The sequence below is a fragment of the Triturus cristatus genome, chromosome 1_2 (genome assembly GCF_964204655.1).
Source record: "Triturus cristatus chromosome 1_2, aTriCri1.1, whole genome shotgun sequence".
Lineage (NCBI taxonomy): Eukaryota > Metazoa > Chordata > Amphibia > Caudata > Salamandridae > Triturus > Triturus cristatus.
Window position 1 is genome coordinate 1,182,954,185 of NC_140580.1, and position 25,569 is coordinate 1,182,979,753.

At 50.2% G+C, this 25,569-nt stretch overlaps 1 protein-coding gene across 4 annotated transcripts in view; it reads right to left on the reverse strand.

Moving 5' to 3' along the window:
- Positions 1-25,569, reverse strand: part of CIZ1 (CDKN1A interacting zinc finger protein 1) — a 1,193,645-nt gene that overhangs the window by 898,140 nt on the left and 269,936 nt on the right. For all 4 annotated transcript variants that reach the window (XM_085614087.1, XM_085614089.1, XM_085614086.1 and 1 more), the window contains exon 5: positions 1,378-1,528. In XM_085614087.1, coding sequence (XP_085470213.1) covers positions 1,378-1,528 — 151 coding nt within the window. The remainder of the gene's footprint in view (positions 1-1,377; positions 1,529-25,569) is intronic.

Genomic DNA, 25,569 nt, shown 5'->3' on the forward strand with positions numbered 1-25,569 from the left:
TCTAACACAGCGCATGCGCGGTCTCAAAAGAGACATGTTGTATATACTTTGTAGGCTTCAGCCTGCTCATAGGTTTCCCATTTGCTGGCTCCATCGTTGCTCTCCTAATCTTTCTCCCCATTTGTTCATGGCATGCATGCGTCATGCCTCTTCCTCTGTTTACCCCTCCCCGAGAGCAGGGACCAATTACTATACTTTCCTCCCATTTAATGACCATTTCAGGAACTTCTTTTTTCTTTGTTTAAGAGCCCACCTCAGGAGCAATCGTGTTTTCACTAGCTCCGAGCGCCGCACCATTTCTATAAATAGGCCTGTAAATTACGTTCTTCCCTCATTTCTTGTCCCGTTCCTCAATTACCGTTCTTCCGCTGTCACTTTCTCTATCCTGCGCCCCAGTGTCTGCTCGCCTTCTGCTTCTCAGACCGTCGTGAAATTGCTCTCCTCCACTCTGCATTTTTTCTTATCCCGGCCCCTAATCACCCTCCTCCCGCTGTCACTTGCTCCCTCCCACTTCCCCATGGCTGCTTGCCTTGTGCTTCTCCAAGCGTATTGGAACAGGCCTGTAAATCATATTCTCATCGTGTCTTTCAACCACAGCATACTTTTCAATTACCAGGAGAACATTTGTTGGGAGAGAGAGAGCAAGTAAGTCAGCAATTCCCTCCATGGTCGCCATTGCCTTGCAAGGTCACGTGACTGCTTCATTTGAGATGCCCTTCACTCACTTATTCTCACGCCCCTTCCCACGCCTAAAAAAGTTACAAAAAACAAGAACACATTATAACGAGCTTGATGGTTACTAATAAAACAGGCTGCAGGAAGGGCTTGTTTCAAATCAATGGTTGGTCACTGTAAAGCGCCAGATGCCATCAACTGCACTCCAAGGCACTGGAGTGCATCTGTATAGTAAGCGTTTTGTGGTTTACAATACAATGCACAGTAAATCAATAATGCCCTCTATGGTCTCCATTGCCTTGCAAGGTCACATGACTGCTTTGTTTCAGCTACCCTTTACTCACTCATTCTCACCCCTCCTACCCCTGAGATAATTACAAAAAACACGAACACGTCATAACGGGCTCGCTAGTTACTAATAAAACAGGCTGCAAGAAAAGCTTGTTTTGATTTAAGTTGAAGTGTATTCACAGATACACACAGGATAAAAGAGCCCAGTGTTACACAATGGCCGGTCACTAATGTTTGGTAAGAGGTTTAGAGGAAAAGATACACACAGGAAGAAAGATGTCTGTATCACACAGTATCTGGCTTCTAAAATTCCCAAAACAAGCTTATACTGGAAAGGGTCAACAAATGAACAAAGTAAGCAGCAATACACAGAGTCCGTGCCACATAGCGGGCTAGCAGATAATTAATTACCGGCTGGGGAGATGGCACCCTGCTCTGCTTCCGATGCTGCTTTTGGGACATCCAATTCAGTCTTTTCCATGGGTTTCACGCCACTCCCTGTTGCCTGTGAAGAAGACCCTGGTTCTAACTCACGCTTCCTCTCATAGCCTTGCTGATAATCCTACAAACCAAACAAGAAATAGGAAATGTTTCAGTATGCAAACGCATCAACTCACACGGTAACATCATGGCCTAAATGCTTACAGTGTAAAATATTCTTTGTCATAAGCAATTATGTATGGTAAAGCACTACTCAAAATGAGCTTTTTTGCATAGCGTTTATTAATAGTCACATTAACTTTATCAGAGTGACCGATACTAATTTTATCAACCATATAAGGATGAAAGGCAGAGGTCAAGGGCAAAGTCATTCTTGTTCGGATTTGAACATGCGACCTACAGTGCTGCAGACAAGTCTCAGTAAAATGAGGCCAATGAGATTCCAAAAGAAAAGTGGATATGACTGACCATCAAGACAGTGATAGTCCGTGTCAATGGTAGGCCCAGACAAGTTTCATAACACCAGCGTAATCCTGTATAATATCCAGCATTACGCTTGTTACGTGAAATTGCTGGAATTCCGTTACACCCTCTTATGGCCACCTTTTCTCATAGAATCCTTCAAAGGTCATCGTTCAAGATCAGATCTCACCTGCGTACTCAACTTGCTAAAAGCTACTTCTTACAAAGATGAGATCTTATCCTCATCCAAGCTCTCTTGCGAGAACCTTTCACCCCCTGAACACCATCACTAGAAGCTCTCAAGACAGACCAATGCTCCCAATTCCAAAGAAACCTAGATAATACCATAATGACGTTACCTACCATTTATCAGCAAGGTCATTGAAAAAGCAGCCTTCATAACTACCATCTGGCTTAAGACCATGCTACAGCACGGCCACCACTATCTTATACATTACAGGGAACGTCCTCTTCACCACAGATGAAGATGACCCCTGTTCACTTAGTCACTTCCAGGTCCCAAAAGATCCTATCACCTGTGAAGTCCCCAGGGTTCTATACTGTGTCCGGTCATCTTAAACCTCTACATGGAGCCTCTTACGGCTCTACTCACAGATAACAGGATCATGATTCACCAATATGCCAATGCTGCACGACCCCTCAGAAAGTTGCCTCTGCATTAGACAATAAACGCCTCAAACACCGCCTGCACAACAGCCAGACCTGAATCTGCAGCTACTACCTGAAGCTCACCCCAAGACAAATTTCCCATTATTGTTTTTTTTTTTAAATATTATATTTGCATGTTTTAGGTAACAAACATACAATCTTTATAACAATACAGGGCCGGCTCTAGGGCGGTGCGACCGGTGGCACCACACTGGGTGCTGACTCTTCGAAGGGGCGCCGTGTCTGGAAGTATTTTATGGTTTTAAAAGCACCTGCTGCTGCATTGCAGGACCCCGGCAATTTTCATACTACAATAAACATGTCAGGATAACTCCGGTGATTATTGTTCTTCCTGGAGAAGGAGTTTTGTCTAGTGGAAGTTTTAACTCATTTTATGGTAGCACATTGGGTCAAGATGTCTGCCGCAAAGAAAGTGTACCACGCAGATCACAAAGTGCATATAATTTAAATAGGTCACTGCTTTTGTCAGAGAGATCCTTTTGTTACTAGCAGTGTAGATGTTAAAATCCTAACATGGAACAGTGAGCTCAAAACAGTAATCAAAGAGCTGCATGCAAACTGCAAGCTATAGATTAGAGAATTATGATTTTTTCCCAGTCTTTCTTTGACCTAATGTTGCAAAAGAACAAGTTACTTACCTTCGGTAACGCTTTTTCTGGTGGATAGAGTATCTGCTGTGGATTCCTCACCTTGTGAATATCCCCTGCGCCAGCATTCCACGGAATTTGTTCCCCAGCTCTCTACGCCGATGTGGACGTCATAATACCTCGGCTCCGCTCGCGACTCCGTATGACGTCACCGGAGCCATAAGAGAGCCACGTCGGCGTGATGACGTCAGTTCCACCCATTTTTTGAGTGCCTCCGAGGCGAACAGGTGGACCGACAACAGATTCAAAGTATACACAGTATACAACATTGAAACAAATATACATAGTACATATACAAAAAGGAAAGCTAAGGACCAAAAGCATTTCCTATAAGTGTACTGTAGGAGAGTAGGGTCTGCAATCCTATGATCACCCAGATTTTTTGCTTTTGCTTCATTGGTTTACGACTTTCTCCGGCTGTGGGCCTGCCAATCAGACCCACAGCCTAGCTGTTCTCTCTCGAAATTAACACACATGTACGTTAGGTGCATCCACTAATTGGAACTGGGCCGCCTTGTCAGTCCCTGTCTCAGCATACCACAGGTATCCAGGGCATCGGTGTACCCAGGGCCTACCAGGGGCTGCAGCATGTATTATGCCACCCCTGGAATGGCCGCCCAAATATGACACAACTGGCTGCACGACAGCTGGGGCCACGTGGTGTAATCACCCGTTGCTGTAGGTGTAGTATTCCTACACCTAACCCTAAAATGGACACATGGATTCCTATCAGTCACTCCTATGGCAGGCCTTATCAATCCTGAAGGCAGAGTGCGGGGAGTCATGTGGGATGGTGCTCTGGCGCGAGCCGAGCCCGTCGACGGCTTGCGGAACCAAGTCCTAATAGCCGTTCCATGGTGACGCGGGCCAACTATTTGCTAACTTTGGCATCGCATCACCTACACATGTCGCGTAAGGTGTCATACGAATTGGAATACGAACCCCTCGCTAGTTCTGGCGACGGGGTTAGCATTCCCCCCTTCTAGAGGGGCACGACATGGAAGTAACCCTGAACCCCGGTTAAAGTTGACTCAAGCCTCAGCATCACAAAATGGATGCTGCCACCAGACACAAGTCTGACCTCCTGCTGCTGGGGGACCTTCCAGCGAAGGGAGTTTGGACAAAGGGTTTCCTGTCGAGGGCGGTGTTAGCACCGTCCCAGACAGGGTTTGTGTATCCCAGGTAGGCAGGGCTGAAAGGAAGGTGATTGCCAGTGGCACCCCGGTGCTCACTGTGCATAGCCCGGCTCAAACCAGTTTCGGGGGCACACCAGCCCCTGAGCTGGCGCGAAGCCGGACAAAGGATAGGGGTGTAACCACCCCCTCCTGGCTCCACCCATAGGTAGAACCTAGTCACGGGCCAACCCCTTTTTCTTAGGATAAAGGTCGGAGCGAGTCCCCTTCCCAAATTGGATAATCAGATAATCGGATACCTCCGAATCACGAACCACTTTCCACGAAAGGAACTCTTGACTATTTCTGAAGACTCTCCCTTGTGGCTAAGGAGTAGCCACCCTGCACCAGCAGGCACCAACTAAGCGCTTGCGGTTTGCTGTAAGTCTCTCCTACGGATCAAGACTGCCCAGCTCGACGAGACCCGAGTTCCCTGCCATCTCTGACCTTTTACCTCCCTCATCAGCTCAGCTGAGAGTCGTAGGTGTGACGAGACCTGCGGGACCGGCTATCTTCAGAACCTGCACGACGCTTATCTAGCACGCCCACCGAGGGACCCTCGAGTGAGTGCACCTAGGGTTTGAGAAGCCCTAAACCCTGAGCAGCTCCAGCATCGAAGTCTGTCTCCCCAGCATCCACGAGATCTGCGTGGGGGCCCTTCCGCTCCTTGCTGTTCACCGCGTTGTCCGACCACTTGCCGACCGGCTTGTGGCCCTCTTCACGACGCTCCAAGATTATTTTTCATCACTAGTCTGGTTGCTCCAGACTGGCACTTGCTCCCCTTCAACAGAGGAGTACCCCGGACCCTCCTGGTCCACTCCCGACGCCATCTTGACTCCCCCGCTTGGGTGGCCACTGCCAAGATCCGCTGCCCCTTCCTGGGCCCAGCATCGACAGCAGACACCTGCGTGGGACAGCTCGCCCTCCATCCTGGTCGCCGCCGCGCCTCCTGGTCTGAGGAACAGCCGAGTCCGACGTCACCCACTCACCTGGTCGAGGTGACTTCAGCCGGTACCCTCCTGGTACCCACACGATCGCTGGCTAGCGGTTGAGAACTGAGTCCCCTCTGCTTTCAGGTTTTCCTTCATCACCGATCCAGGCTTGGATCGCTCTGAACATCGTCACTGGTCGCCTGCCAGCAACTTCTTCTTTCAGGCTCCTGAGACTACACGAGGACTCCCGACATCTTGACGAACTTCACGCAGCCGCAGCCTCCGGGCTAGGTAAATCGAGCATCTCGGTGCTCCATCGCAGGTTCGCTCTACAAGTGTCCAGTTCCTTTTTCGTTTAGTCCCACTGATCGGAACACTCCGGAATCAGTACCTCCAGACTCTAACCATTCGCATTTCACTGTTAGTGTAGATGGTTTCTCGTGCCCCTCGGGCATTTGTGTAAATTGTGCAACTGAAGTATTTTCCTAAGAGTTTTGTAGTGTGCTTAGCTCCCTGACTCATAAAGAGCCAGGGTAGTCTTGTTATAAATAAATACCCTTTTATTTTCATAACAACTTGTGTGGTGTCCTTTCACTTGGTGTTCAAGGGGTATATGTGATGGTAAACAGCTGGCTTAACACGCCCTCTAGAGTTTAGCCTAAGACTGCTCGTATCCACGCTACTAGGATAGCTGGTCTAAAAGGTTGACTTACAACCAATCATCAATAAGGGTCGTTTGGAATGATACACAGTGATCACTAGAATAGTGAGCACTACATATCAGGCCAACTTCTCACATTGGTGGCAGCGGTTGGGATTTGAGCTTGCTGTTGTTTTACCACACACGTATCCTAAGAATATCGCAGTGAAAGATCACATAAGTACCCAGGTACATATAACTTAACTTAGAATACTCCGAGTTCTACTGAACCGGCTGTTGTAGTGTAACAGGGCTTAGCACACCCTGACTACAACTCCTAGCAAGGGATCAGTAGGTAAACACATAGTGTAGGTAGGTGCAACACTTACACCGCACTAGACAAGCATGTCGGTCCACGGAGAGTCCTCGCAGACTCCCTTAGTGGTCAGTGACCCTCCACAGGTCGTGTCACGATATGCAACCCTTAGCTTCAAGGAGATGCGACAACTATGTGCCTCCAGGAAGCTAAACCAGGGTTCTAACCCTACCATCGCAATTCTGATAGGTCTCTTAGAGGCGTACGATGCTAGGAGGTCCTCTAACACAGGTCCCCCCAGTGCAGATGGGAACATGCCTCCCTTAGAGGGAACCCTCGGTGACCCCGACCTCGACCTCCACACAGAGGAGGAGGACGAGGACGAGTTATCGGGAGACGAGGCAGACAAAGGTCCAGCGGTAGTCGGCAGGCTTACAAGGACCAACTTAAGCAGGCATGAGAATGGAACTGGGGGAGCCCCGGGCCCACGCTCAAGCAGGCTTAACCTTGGGAACGGACGAGCTAGGTCTCTCTCCAGAGGCTCCGGCAGATCGGTTCATACACATGTCTCTCAGGCATCCTCTCAGAGAGGAATGACTTCCCCTCAGAGGAGGGAGCATGAAGCGAAGATGCGGGAAGTCAATCTGAGGATCGAGCGGGAAGAACTTGCCCTCGCCAAAGAAAGACTTGCCCTGGCCCGAGAGCAGAAATTAAGTGGGTTAGATCCCACTGGTGGCAGCAGTCTCAATAGAGAGAAAGACAGGGGTATAGACACTAGACACCTGAGTAAAATAGTGCCCCCCTTTAAACAAGGGGACGACATCCACAAGTGGATAACTGCTTTGGAGAGGGCCTGCACTGTCCAGTGCGTCCCCCCAAGTCAGTGGGCAGCTATACTGTGGCTTTCCTTTGAAGGTAAAGGAAGGGACAAGCTCCTCACTACTAGAGCTGAGGATGCTAACAACTACCAAGTCCTGAAGAACACACTGATTGATGGGTTCGGCTTAACCACGGAACAGTACCGGGTGCTGTTCCGGGACACCCAGAAAATTCAGTCTCAGGATTGGACTGACTTTGTTGATTGTGCCACTAAGGCTTTGGAAGGCTGGTTGCTGGGTAGCAAGGTTACTGATTACACAGGATTGTACAATCTTATCATGCGAGAACAGATTTTAAACAACTGTCAGAACCAATTGTTGCATCAGCACCTTGTCGACTCGGATCTGACCTCTCCCCAAGAATTGGGAAAGAAGGCAGACAGATGGGTCAGAACAAGGGTCAAGCAGAACCAGAATCAGAACCAGGGTGGTCAGAAGAAGGCAGACCAAAAGGGTAACAAGAACGAACAAAATGACCAGAAGTCTTCGACAGGTCCCCAACAAACCAAAGAGGGTGGGGGTCAGGCTTCACAGAAGAAGAAGACTCAAGAAGGCCAGTCAAAAAGGTGGTGCCAATACTGTAAAAGTAAGACTCACTGGTTTAGTGAGTGCACCAAGAAAGGAGGGCAAACTCCTACCACTGCAGCCCCTAAGGCACCTGCGCCCCCTAGTACAGTCAGCAGTGGTAGTGCGCCTCCCAAGGCATTAGTTGGGTTAACCTTGGGAACCGAGGGGAGTGACGACTTAGTCGGCACGCTCACTCAGGCCGTCCTTGTCTGTACAGGGGATATGGATATGTCCCCTGATGCCAGTCCCAATACTTTGGGCAAATACAGACAGACACCTTTGATCAATGGAAAAGTGGCTCAGGCCTACAGGGACACGTGTGCCAGTGTCACCATGGTGACGCCTAACTTCGTGGACCCTGGACAGATCATGCTAGGTACCAATTACCTAGTGACCAATGCCAGCAACGTCACTACCAATCACAGTATGGCAGTTGTTGATTTCTCCTGGGGAGGGGTAAGTGGCCCGAAAAAGGTTGTGGTTAGTTCAGACCTCCCCGTAGAATGTCTGTTGGGCAATGATTTGGAAACGTCACAATGGTCAGAAGTGGAGCAGAGGACTCACATGGAGATGTTAGGCTTGCCAGCACATGTCCTTGCTGTGACCAGGTCACAGGCCAAAAGATGCCCCACTGAACAGGTGCTGGATCCTGGAAGAACGGACCAGACACCTTCCAAGAAAAGGAGCAGTAAGGGTAAGGCTTCGCCTTCCCCCTTGCCCCAGGTTGTGGATCAAGTCTCCGAGGAGGCTGACCTTAAGGAACTGAGGGAAACTGAGCCGCAAGAGCTTGAACCTGGTCAGGTTGAGTTTCTGGGCTCAGGGGGACCCTCCAGGGAAGACCTGGGGAAGGCACAGTTAGACTGCCCCTCACTTGAACCCCTCAGACAGCAGGCTGCTGCTGAGGCTGCAGGGAACGCCACAGGTACCCACAAAGTGTACTGGGACGATGGACTCCTGTACTCTGAGGCAAGAGACCCCAAACCTGGTGCGACCAGGAGGCTGGTCATCCCCTTGTCTCTGAGAGGTTTCCTTCTCACCTTGGCCCACGAGATTCCCCTTGCAGGTCACTTAGGCCAGAATAAGACTTGGGACAGAATTGTTCCACACTTTCACTGGCCCCACATGTCCGAGGATACGAAGGAGTTTTGCCGCTCCTGTGTCACTTGCCAAGCCAGTGGTAAGTCAGGTGGCACGACAAAGGCCCCCCTGATACCACTACCAGTGGTGGGGGTACCCTTTGAGCGAGTGGGGATCGACATTGTCGGACCAATGGAACCCCAGACAGCATCAGGGCACAAGTTTATACTGGTGGTGGTGGACCACGCCACCAGGTATCCTGAAGCTATTCCCCTTAGGACCACTACAGCACCTGTGGTGGCACGGGCCCTACTTGGAGTGTTCTCCAGAGTGGGCTTCCCTAAGGAGGTCGTCTCAGACAGAGGTGCAAACTTCATGTCGGGATATCTGACTGCTATGTGGAAGGAATGTGGTGTCAACTACAAGTTCACCACACCCTATCACCCACAATGCAATGGGCTGGTTGAGAGATTCAACCGGACCCTAAAAGGGATGATTCACGGACTACCTGAAAAGCTTCGGCGGAGATGGGATGTCCTGATACCCTGCCTCTTGTTCGCCTACAGAGAGGTCCCGCAGAAGGGGGTTGGCTACAGCCCTTTCGAGCTTCTGTTCGGATATCCTGTAAGGGGACCCCTTTGTTTGGTAAAGGAAGGATGGGAGAGACCTCTCAGAAAGCCGGCATCAAACATTGTGGACTATGTGCTCGGTCTCCGCTCGCGGATGGCGGAGTACATGGAAAAGGCGTCTAAAAACCTTGAGGCGAGCCAAGAATTACAGAAAGCTTGGCACGACCAAAAGGCTGTCCTGACTGTGTACCAGCCTGGACAGAAGGTGTGGGTGCTGGAGCCAGTGGCCCCAGCAGCACTCAAAGACAAATGGTCTGGGCCCCACACGATCATTGAGCAAAAGGGAGAGGTCACCTACCTGGTAGACCTGGGAACTCCCCGGAGCCCCCACAGGGTGCTCCATGTAAACAGGCTCAAGGCATATGTCGACAGGGAGGGCATGGGCTTGCTCATGGCCACAGATGAGGGACAGGAGGAGGAGAGTGACCCTCTCCCGGACCTGCTCTCTCAGAACCCTGACGATGGATCAGTAGATGGTGTTGTCTTTTGTGGCAGCCTCTCTGGGCATCAACAAAAGGATTGTAAACAGGTTCTTCAATCCTTTCGACATATGTTCTCTCTGACACCCAGTCAGACCAATTGGTGTACCCACGAGGTCGACACTGGGGACAGTCTACCCGTAAAGAGTAAAATCTATCGGCAACCTGATCACGTCAGAGACTGCATCAAGACAGAGGTGCAGAAAATGTTGGAGCTGGGAGTCATTGAACCCTCGGACAGCCCCTGGGCTAGTCCCGTAGTGCTCATGCCGAAACCTCACACCCAGGGCGGTAAGAAAGAGATGAGGTTCTGCGTGGACTACAGAGGTCTCAATGCAGTCACTAAGACTGACGCCCACCCGATACCAAGAGCAGACGAACTTATCGACCGGTTGGCCTCGGCCAACTACTTAAGTACGTTTGACCTGACAGCTGGGTATTGGCAAATCAGGTTAGCTGAGGAGGCCAAGCCCAAAACAGCATTTTCTACCCCGGGTGGGCATTATCAGTTCGTGGTAATGCCCTTTGGTTTGAAAAATGCACCTGCCACCTTCCAAAGGCTGGTGAATCAAGTTCTCACTGGGTTGGACGACTTCTGTGCGGCGTATCTGGACGATATCGCTGTCTTTAGCTCCACCTGGGAAGATCACCTGGTCCACCTGAGGAAAGTGTTAGAGGCCCTGCAGAAGGCAGGCCTCACTATCAAGGCCACCAAGTGCCAGATAGGGCAGACACAGGTTGTATATCTGGGCCACCTTGTAGGAGGGGGTCAGGTTCAACCGTTGGAGAGCAAAATACAGGCCATACAGGACTGGGCTCCTCCAACCACCCAGACTCAGGTTCGAGCTTTCTTGGGCCTGACTGGTTATTACCGGAAATTTGTCAGAAATTATGGATCCATTGTGACCCCGCTAAACGACCTGACAAGTAAAAAGATGCCAAAAAAAGTTCAGTGGACAGCAAGCTGTCAGAAGGCATTCGATGACCTAAAGCAGGCCATGTGCACAGCACCTATCCTAAAGAGTCCAGACTACTCCAAACCATTCATTGTCCAAACAGACGCTTCGGAGCTGGGTGTGGGAGCTGTTCTATCGCAACTGAATTTTGATGGTCATGACCAGCCCATAGCTTTTATTAGCAGGAGGCTGACCCCCAGAGAGAAGAATTGGTCAGCTATTGAGAGGGAGGCCTTTGCTGTGGTTTGGGCCCTGAAGAAGTTGAGGCCATACTTGTTTGGCACTCACTTCAAGATTCAGACCGACCATAAGCCCCTCTTGTGGCTAAATCAAATGAAGGGTGAAAACCCCAAACTACTTAGGTGGTCCATTTCCCTACAGGGGATGGACTTCACAGTGGAGCATAGACCTGGCACTGATCATGGCAATGCAGATGGGCTCTCCAGGTATTTCCACTTAGAGCAAGAAGACTCACCTGGTCAAGGTTAGCTTATTGTCCCAAAGTTTGGGGGGGGGTCATGTAGGAGAGTAGGGTCTGCAATCCTATGATCACCCAGATTTTTTGCTTTTGCTTCATTGGTTTACGACTTTCTCCGGCTGTGGGCCTGCCAATCAGACCCACAGCCTAGCTGTTCTCTCTCGAAATTAACACACATGTACGTTAGGTGCATCCACTAATTGGAACTGGGCCGCCTTGTCAGTCCCTGTCTCAGCATACCACAGGTATCCAGGGCATCGGTGTACCCAGGGCCTACCAGGGGCTGCAGCATGTATTATGCCACCCCTGGAATGGCCGCCCAAATATGACACAACTGGCTGCACGACAGCTGGGGCCACGTGGTGTAATCACCCGTTGCTGTAGGTGTAGTATTCCTACACCTAACCCTAAAATGGACACATGGATTCCTATCAGTCACTCCTATGGCAGGCCTTATCAATCCTGAAGGCAGAGTGCGGGGAGTCATGTGGGATGGTGCTCTGGCGCGAGCCGAGCCCGTCGACGGCTTGCGGAACCAAGTCCTAATAGCCGTTCCATGGTGACGCGGGCCAACTATTTGCTAACTTTGGCATCGCATCACCTACACATGTCGCGTAAGGTGTCATACGAATTGGAATACGAACCCCTCGCTAGTTCTGGCGACGGGGTTAGCATTCCCCCCTTCTAGAGGGGCACGACATGGAAGTAACCCTGAACCCCGGTTAAAGTTGACTCAAGCCTCAGCATCACAAAATGGATGCTGCCACCAGACACAAGTCTGACCTCCTGCTGCTGGGGGACCTTCCAGCGAAGGGAGTTTGGACAAAGGGTTTCCTGTCGAGGGCGGTGTTAGCACCGTCCCAGACAGGGTTTGTGTATCCCAGGTAGGCAGGGCTGAAAGGAAGGTGATTGCCAGTGGCACCCCGGTGCTCACTGTGCATAGCCCGGCTCAAACCAGTTTCGGGGGCACACCAGCCCCTGAGCTGGCGCGAAGCCGGACAAAGGATAGGGGTGTAACCACCCCCTCCTGGCTCCACCCATAGGTAGAACCTAGTCACGGGCCAACCCCTTTTTCTTAGGATAAAGGTCGGAGCGAGTCCCCTTCCCAAATTGGATAATCAGATAATCGGATACCTCCGAATCACGAACCACTTTCCACGAAAGGAACTCTTGACTATTTCTGAAGACTCTCCCTTGTGGCTAAGGAGTAGCCACCCTGCACCAGCAGGCACCAACTAAGCGCTTGCGGTTTGCTGTAAGTCTCTCCTACGGATCAAGACTGCCCAGCTCGACGAGACCAGAGTTCCCTGCCATCTCTGACCTTTTACCTCCCTCATCAGCTCAGCTGAGAGTCGTAGGTGTGACGAGACCTGCGGGACCGGCTATCTTCAGAACCTGCACGACGCTTATCTAGCACGCCCACCGAGGGACCCTCGAGTGAGTGCACCTAGGGTTTGAGAAGCCCTAAACCCTGAGCAGCTCCAGCATCGAAGTCTGTCTCCCCAGCATCCACGAGATCTGCGTGGGGGCCCTTCCGCTCCTTGCTGTTCACCGCGTTGTCCGACCACTTGCCGACCGGCTTGTGGCCCTCTTCACGACGCTCCAAGATTATTTTTCATCACTAGTCTGGTTGCTCCAGACTGGCACTTGCTCCCCTTCAACAGAGGAGTACCCCGGACCCTCCTGGTCCACTCCCGACGCCATCTTGACTCCCCCGCTTGGGTGGCCACTGCCAAGATCCGCTGCCCCTTCCTGGGCCCAGCATCGACAGCAGACACCTGCGTGGGACAGCTCGCCCTCCATCCTGGTCGCCGCCGCGCCTCCTGGTCTGAGGAACAGCCGAGTCCGACGTCACCCACTCACCTGGTCGAGGTGACTTCAGCCGGTACCCTCCTGGTACCCACACGATCGCTGGCTAGCGGTTGAGAACTGAGTCCCCTCTGCTTTCAGGTTTTCCTTCATCACCGATCCAGGCTTGGATCGCTCTGAACATCGTCACTGGTCGCCTGCCAGCAACTTCTTCTTTCAGGCTCCTGAGACTACACGAGGACTCCCGACATCTTGACGAACTTCACGCAGCCGCAGCCTCCGGGCTAGGTAAATCGAGCATCTCGGTGCTCCATCGCAGGTTCGCTCTACAAGTGTCCAGTTCCTTTTTCGTTTAGTCCCACTGATCGGAACACTCCGGAATCAGTACCTCCAGACTCTAACCATTCGCATTTCACTGTTAGTGTAGATGGTTTCTCGTGCCCCTCGGGCATTTGTGTAAATTGTGCAACTGAAGTATTTTCCTAAGAGTTTTGTAGTGTGCTTAGCTCCCTGACTCATAAAGAGCCAGGGTAGTCTTGTTATAAATAAATACCCTTTTATTTTCATAACAACTTGTGTGGTGTCCTTTCACTTGGTGTTCAAGGGGTATATGTGATGGTAAACAGCTGGCTTAACACGCCCTCTAGAGTTTAGCCTAAGACTGCTCGTATCCACGCTACTAGGATAGCTGGTCTAAAAGGTTGACTTACAACCAATCATCAATAAGGGTCGTTTGGAATGATACACAGTGATCACTAGAATAGTGAGCACTACATATCAGGCCAACTTCTCACATGTACCAGAAAAAACAACCTTTCAAGCAAGGCATCCTTTAAGGTATACAAAGGTGGACAACGGGGAGGCGGGTGGGCCAGTGAGGAATCCACAGGCAGATACTGTATCCACCAGAAACAGCGTTACCGAAGGTAAGTAACTTGTTCTTCTGATGGATACATCTACCAGTGGATTCCTCACCTTGTGAATAGATTCCCACAGCAGTCCCACTCCTGGAGGAGGGTGTCCACCTTCCTATAACAAAAAGTCCTGCAAGACAGAGCGCGCAAAATGGCCCTCCCTCCTCATCTCAGAGTCCAATCAAAAATGCTTTGCGAAAGTATGGAGGGAGGCCCAAGTCGCGGCTTTACAAATGTCTGCCACCGGAACACCCCTGGCCAAAGCAGAGGTAGACGATTTAGTTCTAGTTGAATGAGCCCTAATACCCTCAGGAGGAACCTTACCAGCAAGGGCGTAGCAGATCTTGATGGCTAGGATGATCCATCTGGACAGAGTGCGCTTGTGCACTGCTTTGCCTTTAGATTGTCCAATATAGCCCACGAAGAGCTGATCATCCAACCGAAAGTCCATCGTTCTGTCCAAATAAAAGCTCACAGCCCTTTTAGGGTCCAATCGGTGAAGTCTTTCCTCCTCCTTGGAAGGATGAGGAGGTGGATAAAACACAGGGAGAGTAACGGACTGCCCCAGATGAAAGGGAGTAACTACCTTAGGTAGGAAAGCAGCCCTGGTCCTAAGAACCATCCTTTCAGCATGTAAGGATAAAAATGGGGGTTTTGAACTAAGAGCTTGAAGCTCACTCACCCTCCTTGCCGAGGTTATGGCTATAAGAAAGACCGTCTTAAAGGACAACAGTCTCAAAGGACAACTATGAAGGGGCTCAAAAGGAGACCCCATCAAAAAAGTTAAAACAAGATTAAGGTCCCACTGCGGCATTACAAAAGGAGTAGGTGGAAACCTGTTAGTAAGACCTTTGATAAATCTTAATACAATAGGAGATTTAAATAATGATGGCTGATCTGGAAGACACAGAAAAGCCGACAAGGCTGATAAATAGCCCTTAACCGTGGCCACAGCACAACCCTGCTGAGCCAAGGAAAGTGCAAACTGAAGCACATCGGAAAGATGGGCCTTTAAAGGGTCAATGGATCTCTCTCCACACCATTTTACAAATTTAGACCACCTGTAGGAGTAAATTGACTTGGTTGAGTGTCGCCTGGCCGATAAAATAACATCCACCATGTGAGAAGTTGGCCTGATGTATGATGTCACTAGTTATAGTGTACACCTTATATCAGTCCAAATACCCTTATGGTGATTGGTTGTAAAGTCAACCTTATAGACCAGCTATCCTAGTGGTAGCATGGACAAGAGCAGTCTTAGGCTAAACTCTGAATGGCATGTGAAGCCAGCTGTGATACCATATATAATCCCTTGAATACCAAATGAAAGGACACCACAACAGATATATATATAAAATAAAGTGTATTTATTCTAAGGAAACCCTCAGCACTCTTTATGAGTTTAGAGGTAAGTACAACACAGTCTTATTAATGCATACAGTAAGTCACACAGGTAAGTAATACAGTTAGGCCCTAGGGGCCACGCAAACCATATACTAAATAAGTGGTATAAGAACCACTGTCACGGAAATAGAATAGGCCTAGGCCTAGGGAATCGCTGGGGCTACACTACACTAGCGTTAGTTAGGAAGTGGGAGGCCCACGGGATTCGTGTGCAGAGTGGAAACACTCACGCGTAATGCGTAAAAGTCAATAGCAATGTTACAGTTTAGAAATAGATAGATTTAGGACACTTCCGGAGTAGCTAGGAAGGTGAGACTTGAAAACTAGACACTAGGATAGTCACTATCCTGATGAGCACCGGAGTACCCAAGTTACCTAGCCCACAGGCTGCGGGTGCATAGGGGTGAAGATGCGTCGTTTTCGTCGTCGACTCCTATGGATGCCTGAAGAAAGATGCTGACAGGCAGTCAGTGAAGAGTGTCCGGTGGATCCCAAGGCTGGGATCAAGAAGAGAAGAAACCTGCAAGCAGAAGGGCCAGAGTCAAGGTCACTAGCCAGTGACCACGTGGAACCAGGAAGGAACCAGGCGATGTCGTGAAGAGTTGCAGGTGAAGGTGAAGCTTGTCGCTGCAGCCAGGAGGACCAGGAAGCGTCGAGGACGTCCAGGACCAGGAGGCGAGCTGTCCCACGAAGGCTCTTGCTGTCGGCGGCGTCGAAGTTGGACTAGGACTCACCAAGCCTTGGCAAGCGGAACCCACGAAGAACAAGGGACTTGCTTCTGGTGCAGATCAGGAAGGTCTGGGGTGCTTCTTCTTTGCAGAGAAGCGGGAGCCAGTCTGGAGGAGCCAAACCAGCGCAGAAGATTTCAGGGAGCGTCGTCACAGAGGCCACTAGCCAGCGGGCAAGCAACCGGACAGACGCGGCAAGCAGGAAAATGCTGAAGGGCCCCACGCAGGACTCGTGGAGTGTGGGGGGCTGGTCTTCGGTGCAGATGGTGCTTGGGGTTGGGGCTTCTCAATCCCCGGTGCACAACTTCGAGGGTACCTCAGAAGCTGCGCTGTAAGTTACTAGCCACTTTTCCCAGGTAGCCGGTCCCACGTCGCTCGTCGCCTCCACGGATCTCAGCTCTGCTGCAGATGTGGATGAGGGTCGGAGAAGTCTGGAAATCAAGGCTCTGGTCGGGCTCTGCAGTCGGTTCCTCGTCGAACGTTTCACAAAGCAAAGGGTAGTCTCTTGATGGTGCCTGTTTGCACAGGGTAGCCACTCCTTGGCTACAAGGGAGATTCTTCAGTCTTCTTCTTTCGTCGAATGTCGAAGGTCCAGAGTTTCTGTTCAGTTTTGCAGGTTCAGGATAATCTAATCTCTTGAGGCCCAACTCCCACTCTTATACTAATCTGGGGGGCTGGGATACCTGCTAGGTCACGCCTTATGGGTGGGACCTGGGAGGGGGTGGTTACACCCACTTCCCTTTGTCCTGTTTCGCGCCAGAGCTGGGGCTGGAGTGCCCCAGCGCCGGTTTGAACTGGACTATGCCAGGAACACCTTGTGTGCCCCAGGCATGTCTCATTCCTTTCAGCCCACCCTGCCCCAATACACTAAAGGCTGTCTGGGGAGGTGCTAGCACCTCCCCAAGCAGGAAACCTATTGTCCAGGCCTCCCTGGCTGGGATCACTCCCAGCAGCAGGAGGTCAGACTTGTGTCGTGGCAGCAGCATCCATTTTGTGATGCTGAGGCTTTGGTCAGAGGCTAACAGTTGAAGTATGATTTTAACATGTCTTTCCCTCTAGAAGGGGGGAATAATATTCTCATGTCCAGAAATGGCATGGGGGTATTATTCCCGAGTGTTAGACACCTTACACGACATGTTTTGATAAAGCCAAACCATAGTTACCATAACCGTCTAAGATTATAAGGCACTTTAAGAGTATATGGTAGGCTATATCATAGAACAGCTATAAGGACAAGGTTCCGAAAGCTGCAGACAGGCTCAGCTCATGCTAGAGCACCATCTCACATGTTACCAAGCACTCTGCCTCCAGGATTGTCAAGGCCTGCCATAGGAGTGACTGATAGGTACACATGTGTCTATATGTAAGTTAGGTATAGGAATACTACACCTAAGCAAGGGGTGATTACACGACCTTGCCCCAGCGGAGTGATCAGCCAGTTGTGTCAAAATGGAAGGCCAGGCCAGGGGTGGCACAATACATGCTGCAGCCCCTGGTAGGCCTAGGGTACACCTATGCCCTGGGTACCTAGGGTACACTGTACAGGGGCCAATAAGGTGATCCTATCCAAATGGGTTATGCACCTAAAGTACATAGTATTAATTTAGAGAGAGAACAGCAGGGCTGTGGGTCTGATTAGCAGGCCCACAGCCACATCTAAGTCGTAAACCAGTAAAGCAAAAGCAAAAAGTGGGGGTGAACATAGAAAGCAGACCCTACTCTCCTACACAACCCCCCCCCCCAAACTTAGGGACATTAAACTAACCTTGACCAGTTGAGTCTTCATGTTCTAAGTGGAAATATCTGGAGAGTCCATCTGCATTGGCATGGTCAGTCCCAGGTCTATGTTCCACTGTGAAGTCCATCCCCTGTAGGGAAATGGACCACCTAAGAAGTTTGGGATTTTCACCCTTCATCTGATTTAGCCACAAGAGGGGCTTATGGTCTGTCTGAATCTTGAAGTGAGTGCCAAACAAGTATGGCCTCAGCTTCTTCAGGGCCCAAACCACAGCAAAGGCCTCCCTCTCAATAGCTGACCAACGTTTCTCTCTAGGGGTCAGCCTTCTACTTATAAAAGCAATGGGCTGGTCTTGACCATCTACATTCAATTGTGAAAGAACAGCTCCCACACCTAACTCAGAAGCATCTGTCTGGACAATGAACTCTTTGGAGTAGTCTGGACTTTTCAGAATAGGTGCACTGCACATGGCCTGCTTCAGGTCATCAAATGCTTTTTGACAGCTTACTGTCCACTGAACTTTCTTTGGCATCTTCTTGGAGGTCAAGTCATTAAGTGGTGTCACTATGGACCCATAGTTCTTAACAAACTTTCTGTAGTACCCAGACAGGCCCAAGAAAGCTCTGACCTGAGTCTGGGTAGTTGGAGGAGCCCAGTCCTTTATGGTCTGGATCTTGCTCTCCAGTGGTTGAACCTGACCCCCACCAACTAGGTGGCCCAGGTATACAACCTTGCTCTGCCCTATCTGGCACTTAGTGGCCTTGATAGTGAGGCCTGCCTTTTGCAGGGCCTCTAAAACATTCCTCAGGTGGACCAGGTGATCCTCCCAGGTGGAGCTAAAGACAGCAATATCATCAAGATAAGCTGCACAATAATCATCCAACCCAGTAAGGACTTGATTCACCAGCCTTTGGAAAGTGGCAGGTGCATTCTTCAGACCAAAGGGCATTACCACAAATTGATAATGTCCTCCTGGGGTCGAGAAAGCAGTTTTGGCCTTTGCACTCTCAGCTAGTCTGATTTGCCAGTAGCCTGCTGTTAGGTCAAATGTGCTCAAAAACTTAGCAGCTGCCAGTCTGTCAATGAGCTCATCTGCCCTAGGTATTGGGTGGGCATCTGTCCTAGTGACAGCATTGAGACCTCTGTAATCCACGCAAAACCTCATCTCTCTCTTACCATCTTGGGTGTGAGGTTTTGGCACAAGGACTACAGGACTAGCCCAAGGGCTCTCTGAAGGTTCAATGACTCCCAGCTCCAACATCTTTTGTACCTCAACTTTTATGCAGTCCCTGACATGGTCAGGTTGCCTGTAGATTTTACTCTTCACAGGCAGACTGTCACCAGTGTCCACCTCATGGGTGCACCAGTTTGTCTGACTTGGGGTCAGAGAGAACATATGTCTGTAGGACTGCAGAACTTGTCTGCAGTCCTGTTGCTGATGGACAGTGAGGCTGTCAGAAAAGACCACACCATCAACTGAGCCATCATCAGGGTTCTGAGTCAACAGGTCTGGGAGAGGGTCACTCTCTTCCTCCTGCCCCTCATCTGTAGCCATGAGTAGCCCCATGTCTGCCCTGTCAACATATGCCTTCAATCTGTTGACATGAAGCACCCTGTGGGGGCTTCTGGGAGTCCCAAGGTCCACCAAGTAGGTGACTTCTCCCTTTTTCTCAACAATAGTGTGGGGTCCAGACCATTTGTCTTGGAGTGCTGCTGGGGCCACTGGCTCCAACACCCACACTTTCTGCCCTGGCTGGTAAACAGTCAGTACAGCCTTTTGGTCATGCCAAGCTTTTTGGAGTTCTTGGCTTGCCTCAAGGTTTTTAGAAGCCTTCTTCATATACTCTGCCATCCTGGAGCGGAGACCAAGTACATAATCCACTATGTCTAGTTTGGGTTGTCTGAGAGGTCTCTCCCATCCTTCCTTCACCAAACACAGGGGTCCTCTTACAGGATGCCCAAACAAAAGCTCAAAAGGGCTGTAGCCAACCCCCTTTTGTGGGACCTCTCTGTAAGCAAACAGAAGGCAGGGTAAAAGGATGTCCCATCTTCGCCTAAGCTTGTCTGGTAATCCTTTTATCATTCCCTTTAGGGTCTTGTTGAATCTCTCAACAAGCCCATTGCACTGTGGGTGATAGGGTGTGGTGAACTTATAGTTAACACCACACTCCTTCCACATTGCAGTCAAGTATCCTGACATAAAGTTGGCACCTCTGTCAGAAATGACCTCCTTTGGAAAGCCCACTCTGGAGAATACTCCAAGCAGGGCCCTTGCCACAACAGGAGCTGTTGTGGTCCTCAGGGGAATTGCTTCTGGGTACCTGGTGGCATGGTCCACTATCACCAGTATGAATCTGTGCCCAGATGCTGTTTGTGGGTCCATTGGTCCTACAATATCTATGCCCACTCTTTCAAAGGGGACCCCCACCACAGGTAGTGGTATGAGGGGGGCCTTTGTGGTGCCACCTGATTTGCCACTGGCTTGGCAGGTGACACAGGAGCGACAAAACTCCTTAGTATCTTCTGACATATGGGGCCAGTGAAAGTGAGGGACAAGCCTGTCCCAAGTCTTGTTCTGACCTAAATGTCCTGCAAGGGGAATATCATGGGCCAAGGTTAGAAGGAAGCCCCTGAACTTCAGTGGTATGACCAACCTCCTGGATGCACCAGGCTTGGGGTCTCTAGCCTCTGAGTACAGTAGCCCTTCATCCCAATACACTCTATGGGTACCTTGAGCATTCCCTGCAGCCTCAGCAGCAGCCAGCTGTCTGAGGGGTTCAAGAGAGGGGCAGTCTAATTGAGCCTGCCTCAGATCTGCCCTGGAAGGTCCCCCTGTCCCAAGAAACTCAACCTGATCAGGTTCAAGTTCTTCTAGGACAGTTCCTTCAGGGCTCTCAGAATCATCCTCCTGGGAGGGCTGATCCACCACCTGAGGCAGGGGGGAAGGCACAGCCTTAACCCTACTGCTCTTTCTCTTGGATTGTGACTGGTCCATAGTTTCAGGATCCAGCACTTGTTCAGTGTTGCACTTTTTGGCCTGTGACCTGGTCACAGCAAGGACATGTGCATCTATCCCCAGCATTTCTGCATGGGTCCTATACTCCACTTCAGACTAAACTGAAGTTTCAAGATCATTGCCCAGTAAACACTCTACAGGAAGGTCTGAACTAACAACAACTTTCTTGAGGCCAGTTACCCCTCCCCAGGAGAAGTTAACAATAGCCACACTATGGGAGGTAGTGGCATTGCTAGCGTTGGTCACTAGGTAATTCTCACCTAGTATGATCTGTCCAGGGTCCACAAAAGCAGGTGTCACCATTGTGACACTAGCCCCAGTGTCCCTGTAGGCCTGAGCCATTCTTTGGTTGATAAAAGGTGTCTGTCTGTACTTGCCCAGGTTACTGGGGCCTACAGTAGAGGACAAAGCTAAGTCCCCATCACAGATCAGGACAGCCTGAGTAGGTACTCTGACTAGGCCAGAATCCTCCTCAGTTCCCAGGGTTAACCCTACTACACCCTTTTGCTGGGAACCACCACTTACAGCTGAACTAGGGGGTACAGTTGCCTTAGGGGCAATGGTGGTTGGGGGCTTATCCTTTTTGGTGCACTCACTAAACCAATGTGAGGTAGACTTACAATAGTTGCACCATGGTTTCTTTTGGCCTTCTTTCTTCTTATCCTTTTTGGAACCACCCTCCCCCTGAGCCTTTTGGGGGCCTGGTGAAGACTTCTGGTCTTTTTGTTTCTGCTCATTACCCTTCTGGTCTGCCTTTTTCTGATCACCGCCCTGGTTCTGGTTTTTCTGCTTAACTCTAGTCCTGACCCATCTATCTGCCTTCTTTCCCAATTCTTGGGGAGAAGTCAGATCAGAATCAATCAGGTGTTGATGCAATAGCTGGTTTTGACAGTTGTTAAGTATTTGTTCTCTCATGATCAAATTATACAATCCTGTATAGTCCTTAACCTTACTTCCCATTAGCCAGCCTTCCAGAGCCTTAGTGGCACAATCTACAAAGTCAGTCCAGTCCTGAGTCTGTGTCTTCTGGGTATCCCTGAACAACAACCTGTACTGTTCAGTGGTTAGGCCAAACCCATCAATCAGAGCACTCTTCAGGACAGTGTAATTATCTGCATCCTCATCACTAACTGTGAGGAGCTTGTCTCTTCCTTTCTCAGAGAAGGAGAGCCACAAGATAGCTGCCCACTGACTTTGGGGTACCTGCTGTACTTTGCAAGCTCTCTCCAAAGCAGTTATCCATTTGTGGATGTCATCCCCACACTTGTAGGGAGGGACAATCTTGCTCAGGTTTCTATTATCATAGTGCCTGTCTCTATCTCTAGGAATGTTGCTGCCACCAGTGGGTTCTAACCCACTTAACTTTTGTTCTCTAGCCAGAGCAAGCTTCTCTTTGGCAAGGGCAAGTTCTTCCCTCTGAATCCTCAGATTAGCCTCCCTCATTCTGGCTGCATGCTCCTTTCTCTCAGGTGAAGTCATTCCCCTGTGAGAGGAAGCATTAGAGATGTTAAGAGACATGGGAGTGGATGGATTCCCCTGAAGGGGATCTGTCCTTCCTGTTTCTCTGTGAATGTCTACTTGTGGGTCTGTATGGGGGGACCCCATGCAAACTCCCATGTAAACTTAAGTTAGCCTGGCTAAGTCTCCTTACTTGGCTCTGGCTGTCTACCTCCCCATCTGAAGCCCCATCTGACTCCTCTGTGGTGGGTAGACCCTCCTCTGTGCCTAGGGCACCTTCCTGAGATGCCCTCTGAGCATCATACTCCTCTAGGAGTTGTCTTAACTGAAGGAGGGTAGGGTTTGCACCCTGTTTTATTCCTCTGGAGGAACACAATTGTCTCATCTCCTGGAATGTTAAGGTATCATACCTAGAGGGGGTCTTCTGCAGACCTGCCCCTCCTGAGAGAGCATCTACTTGATCTCCTCCCAGAGGCATGATCTAGTGAGGGTGTGGTGTGTGCACCTACCTACACTAGTTGTATCTACTAAACCTCTCTAGTAGTTGTAGTCAGGGTGTGTTATTCCCTTCAACCTACAACTACAAAGTCCAGTAGGACTTAAGTATAATAATCTATGTTATATGTACCTAGACAATATCTGTGTGATCTTTCAATTTAGTATCTCAAGATTACAATGGTATTACAACAGCAAGCTCAGATCCCAACCGCTGCTCACCAATGTGAGAAGTTGGCCTGATGTATGATGTCACTAGTTATAGTGTACACCTTATATCAGTCCAAATACCCTTATGGTGATTGGTTGTAAAGTCAACCTTATAGACCAGCTATCCTAGTGGTAGCATGGACAAGAGCAGTCTTAGGCTAAACTCTGAATGGCATGTGAAGCCAGCTGTGATACCATATATAATCCCTTGAATACCAAATGAAAGGACACCACAACAGATATATATATAAAATAAAGTGTATTTATTCTAAGCAAACCCTCAGCACTCTTTATGAGTTTAGAGGTAAGTACAACACAGTCTTATTAATGCATACAGTAAGTCACACAGGTAAGTAATACAGTTAGGCCCTAGGGGCCACGCAAACCATATACTAAATAAGTGGTATAAGAACCACTGTCACGGAAATAGAATAGGCCTAGGCCTAGGGAATCGCTGGGGCTACACTACACTAGCGTTAGTTAGGAAGTGGGAGGCCCACGGGATTCGTGTGCAGAGTGGAAACACTCACGCGTAATGCGTAAAAGTCAATAGCAATGTTACAGTTTAGAAATAGATAGATTTAGGACACTTCCGGAGTAGCTAGGAAGTTGAGACTTGAAAACTAGACACTAGGATAGTCACTATCCTGATGAGCACCGGAGTACCCAAGTTACCTAGCCCACAGGCTGCGGGTGCATAGGGGTGAAGATGCGTCGTTTTCGTCGTCGACTCCTATGGATGCCTGAAGAAAGATGCTGACAGGCAGTCAGTGAAGAGTGTACGGTGGATCCCAAGGCTGGGATCAAGAAGAGAAGAAACCTGCAAGCAGAAGGGCCAGAGTCAAGGTCACTAGCCAGTGACCACGTGGAACCAGGAAGGAACCAGGCGATGTCGTGAAGAGTTGCAGGTGAAGGTGAAGCTTGTCGCTGCAGCCAGGAGGACCAGGAAGCGTCGAGGACGTCCAGGACCAGGAGGCGAGCTGTCCCACGAAGGCTCTTGCTGTCGGCGGCGTCGAAGTTGGACTAGGACTCACCAAGCCTTGGCAAGCGGAACCCACGAAGAACAAGGGACTTGCTTCTGGTGCAGACCAGGAAGGTCTGGGGTGCTTCTTCTTTGCAGAGAAGCGGGAGCCAGTCTGGAGGAGCCAAACCAGCGCAGAAGATTTCAGGGAGCGTCCTCACAGAGGCCACTAGCCAGCGGGCAAGCAACCGGACAGACGCGGCAAGCAGGAAAATGCTGAAGGGCCCCACGCAGGACTCGTGGAGTGTGGGGGGCTGGTCTTCGGTGCAGATGGTGCTTGGGGTTGGGGCTTCTCAATCCCCGGTGCACAACTTCGAGGGTACCTCAGAAGCTGCGCTGTAAGTTACTAGCCACTTTTCCCAGGTAGCCGGTCCCACGTCGCTCGTCGCCTCCACGGATCTCAGCTCTGCTGCAGATGTGGATGAGGGTCGGAGAAGTCTGGAAATCAAGGCTCTGGTCGGGCTCTGCAGTCGGTTCCTCGTCGAACGTTTCACAAAGCAAAGGGTAGTCTCTTGATGGTGCCTGTTTGCACAGGGTAGCCACTCCTTGGCTACAAGGGAGATTCTTCAGTCTTCTTCTTTCGTCGAATGTCGAAGGTCCAGAGTTTCTGTTCAGTTTTGCAGGTTCAGGATAATCTAATCTCTTGAGGCCCAACTCCCACTCTTATACTAATCTGGGGGGCTGGGATACCTGCTAGGTCACGCCTTATGGGTGGGACCTGGGAGGGGGTGGTTACACCCACTTCCCTTTGTCCAGTTTCGCGCCAGAGCTGGGGCTGGAGTGCCCCAGCGCCGGTTTGAACTGGACTATGCCAGGAACACCTTGTGTGCCCCAGGCATGTCTCATTCCTTTCAGCCCACCCTGCCCCAATACACTAAAGGCTGTCTGGGGAGGTGCTAGCACCTCCCCAAGCAGGAAACCTATTGTCCAGGCCTCCCTGGCTGGGATCACTCCCAGCAGCAGGAGGTCAGACTTGTGTCGTGGCAGCATCATCCATTTTGTGATGCTGAGGCTTTGGTCAGAGGCTAACAGTTGAAGTATGATTTTAACATGTCTTCTCCCTCTAGAAGGGAGAGATAATATCCTCATCCCCAGAAATGGGATGGGGGTATTATTCCAAAGTGTTAGACACCTTACACGACATGTTTTGATAAAGCCAAACCATAGTTACCATAACCGTCTAAGATTATAAGGCACTTTAAGAGTATATGGTAGGCTATATCATAGAACAGCTATAAGGACAAGGTTCCGAAAGCTGCAGACAGGCTCAGCTCATGCTAGAGCACCATCTCACATGTTACCAAGCACTCTGCCTCCAGGATTGTCAAGGCCTGCCATAGGAGTGACTGATAGGTACACATGTGTCTATATGTAAGTTAGGTATAGGAATACTACACCTAAGCAAGGGGTGATTACACGACCTTGCCCCAGCTGAGTGATCAGCCA